This window comes from Medicago sativa, chromosome 1, assembly GCF_051527215.1.
Source record: "Medicago sativa cultivar Bolivia chromosome 1, Bolivia_mono, whole genome shotgun sequence".
NCBI lineage: Eukaryota > Viridiplantae > Streptophyta > Magnoliopsida > Fabales > Fabaceae > Medicago > Medicago sativa.
The window spans coordinates 73731718-73733899 of record NC_140749.1 but is presented as its reverse complement, the minus strand read 5'-3'; the positions used below and the strand labels follow the sequence as shown (position 1 = coordinate 73733899).

Genomic DNA, 2182 nt, shown 5'->3' with positions numbered 1-2182 from the left:
TAAACAAAAGATTTAAGTATACTAGCAAAGTCAAATTAAGAAGCATAGAAGGCCAATAATTTTAAAATTCAAGTATTGTCCTAGTATGGTATATATCACAGAGGCAAGGACAACCACTGAACAAAAGCCAGAAAGACCCAGAAGAACTCTATTATTCTACCAACTTCCCATCCATTCAAAGCAAACAAAGTAGTAGTCTTCTTTTCTTTTCCAACTTCCTTTTGAAGCTTTTGCTCTGATTCTTATCTACAGCATTACAAAATTCCCCCATGCCCCATACAAGTTGTATGTATTTCAGAAAAGCACTCCAACCAAATGATTACAAATCACATGACATTACACGCATTAGGATTTTCATCACTAAAATAAACAAAAGAATCTGACGGTTGTGATGAATTATACGATTCTGGTTCATACGTGTACGGCCTTGGCTGAGGCTCCATTTCATTTCCCGTATTCATCACATGCGCGTATTGATACGGTTGTGGAGGCGCATAATACGCTGCACCGTAACTCCTGCTGCTAGGATACGCTGTATGATGGCTCACGGTAACAACCGGTGGAGCAGCAGCAAAATGAGATTGAGGAGGACCATAGTACTGTGGTGGGTGAAATTGTTCGTTAATGTAATGACGTGGCGGTACTTCATTGGTTAGGTTTGAACCTGAATGTACTTGCCCATGAAAATTACTACTTTGACCTTGAAATTGACCATTTGACCGGTTACCTGAACCACCAGTACCCGGTGCATTACGGAAGTGTTCAACATTAACAACACTTTCTTCAACATTGTTGTTAACAACTTTACCTTTCCCTTTCTTTTTCTTCTTTTTCACTCCACTGCTATCACCACCTGTGTTACCGGTTGAACCGGTTTTCTCATTCGTCAATGGTTCTTCATTATCATCGTTAGGAAATTGAACTGCGACGCTAACTTTTTTCTCGGCTACCGGTTTGGCTGGTAACACCACTGTTTGCTTTCTCACCTCTGGCTTTAGCTCTTGAACATGTACCACGCCGGTTTTCCCGGTTGCGGAACCTTCGTTGGGTTTGTTAACTTTACTGTCACCGCTTCCGTTGCCGCTTTTAGCGGTGTTGCCGTTAACTTGAACGTTCTTGGATGTGGATGTGTCAACTTTACCTGTTCCGTTGTTGTTGTTTTCACTGTTTTGTTTGATTTCTATTTCTTCACTGTTTTCAGTTTCTGAGTCGCTCTGTTTCTCTTTGTTCTTCTCTGGTTTTGGTTGCTTCTTCTTTTTTGATTCTGTTGGTTCAGGCCAAAGCTCAACATGCTTCCCTGTCTTGTTGGTCAGTTTGTGGATCAATATATCACTGTTCACGTTCCCCGTTACTATTACTTTTTGTTGCTTCAAATCAATGTCTATGTTTTGAACACCTAGATTACAGAAAAGTATAAATTGAACGTTGAGAAAAACTAACAATAAAATAACCCTTCAAAGAATGAATACTAAAAATGGAATTTTTTCTTAAAAATAAAAAATGAAAGTAAAAAATAAAGGAAAAAAAGTTTGATTTTGAAATGAAAAAGATTACCTTGTATGTTTTGAAGAATTTTGTGTACTTTTCTCTTGCAGCCTGCGCAGTGAATGGAGACTTTCAAAACAGTTGTCTGAGAGACAAAATGGTCAGTAACAAGTTTAGAAGCAGTTGAGGAAGAATAGTACGGAAGAGTACGTTGTTAGGGAAACAACAAATGAAATGAAAGTAAGAGATGGAACAAGAGTTTTACCTTGTAGTTGAGATGTTGTGAATGTTGTTCAGCTTGTGTCTCTGATGCGGCCATTTGAAAGTTTGAAGTGAAGGAGAAAAGGAGAGATGTTAGAGAGAAGAGAAATGAATTAGTGCAAAAGCGTACTTTGAAATTGATGGGAATGCTTAAAAAGCAGAGAATAAAGGCATCTAGGCACTAACGAATATTTTATTATAGAGTGGTACTCCTATATAATTGTAGGCTTTCATGAAAAGAAGGACCTGGAAAAAGAGACAAAAAAATATCGTAGGCCCTTATTTGTTCTCGGGAAATATCGGGTGGGGCTTCGGTGACTTTGGCTTCGGTGCTTTTCGGTGTCTTTGTTTCTATCTCTTTCTTAACCAATAATTCTCTCTCATCAAAATAATTTATTTTAATCATTCAATCATCACTCTCTTTCCTCTAAAATAC

At 38.0% G+C, this 2182-nt stretch overlaps 1 protein-coding gene across 1 annotated transcript; it reads right to left on the bottom strand.

Moving 5' to 3' along the window:
* Positions 1 to 1874, bottom strand: LOC146957258 (heavy metal-associated isoprenylated plant protein 35-like). The gene is made up of 3 exons (XM_085735203.1): positions 1751 to 1874; positions 1555 to 1630; positions 1 to 1396 (listed from the first exon to the last, which is right to left on the bottom strand). The coding sequence occupies exons 1-3, from the start codon at positions 1802 to 1804 to the stop codon at positions 327 to 329; spliced, it is 1200 nt and encodes a 399-aa protein (XP_085591329.1). The 5' UTR covers positions 1805 to 1874; the 3' UTR covers positions 1 to 326.
* Positions 1875 to 2182: the final 308 nt, after the last annotated feature.

Excerpts from the sequence above, each read along its gene's own strand:
- LOC146957258 (XM_085735203.1), bottom strand. The coding sequence starts at position 1,804 with ATGGCCGCATCAGAGACACAAGCTGAACAACATTCACAACATCTCAAC. Across the intron at positions 1,631-1,750 it reads CACAACATCTCAACTACAAG|ACAACTGTTTTGAAAGTCTC; the intron begins GTAAAACTCTTG and ends TTTGTCTCTCAG. Across the intron at positions 1,397-1,554 it reads AATTCTTCAAAACATACAAG|GTGTTCAAAACATAGACATT; the intron begins GTAATCTTTTTC and ends TCTGTAATCTAG.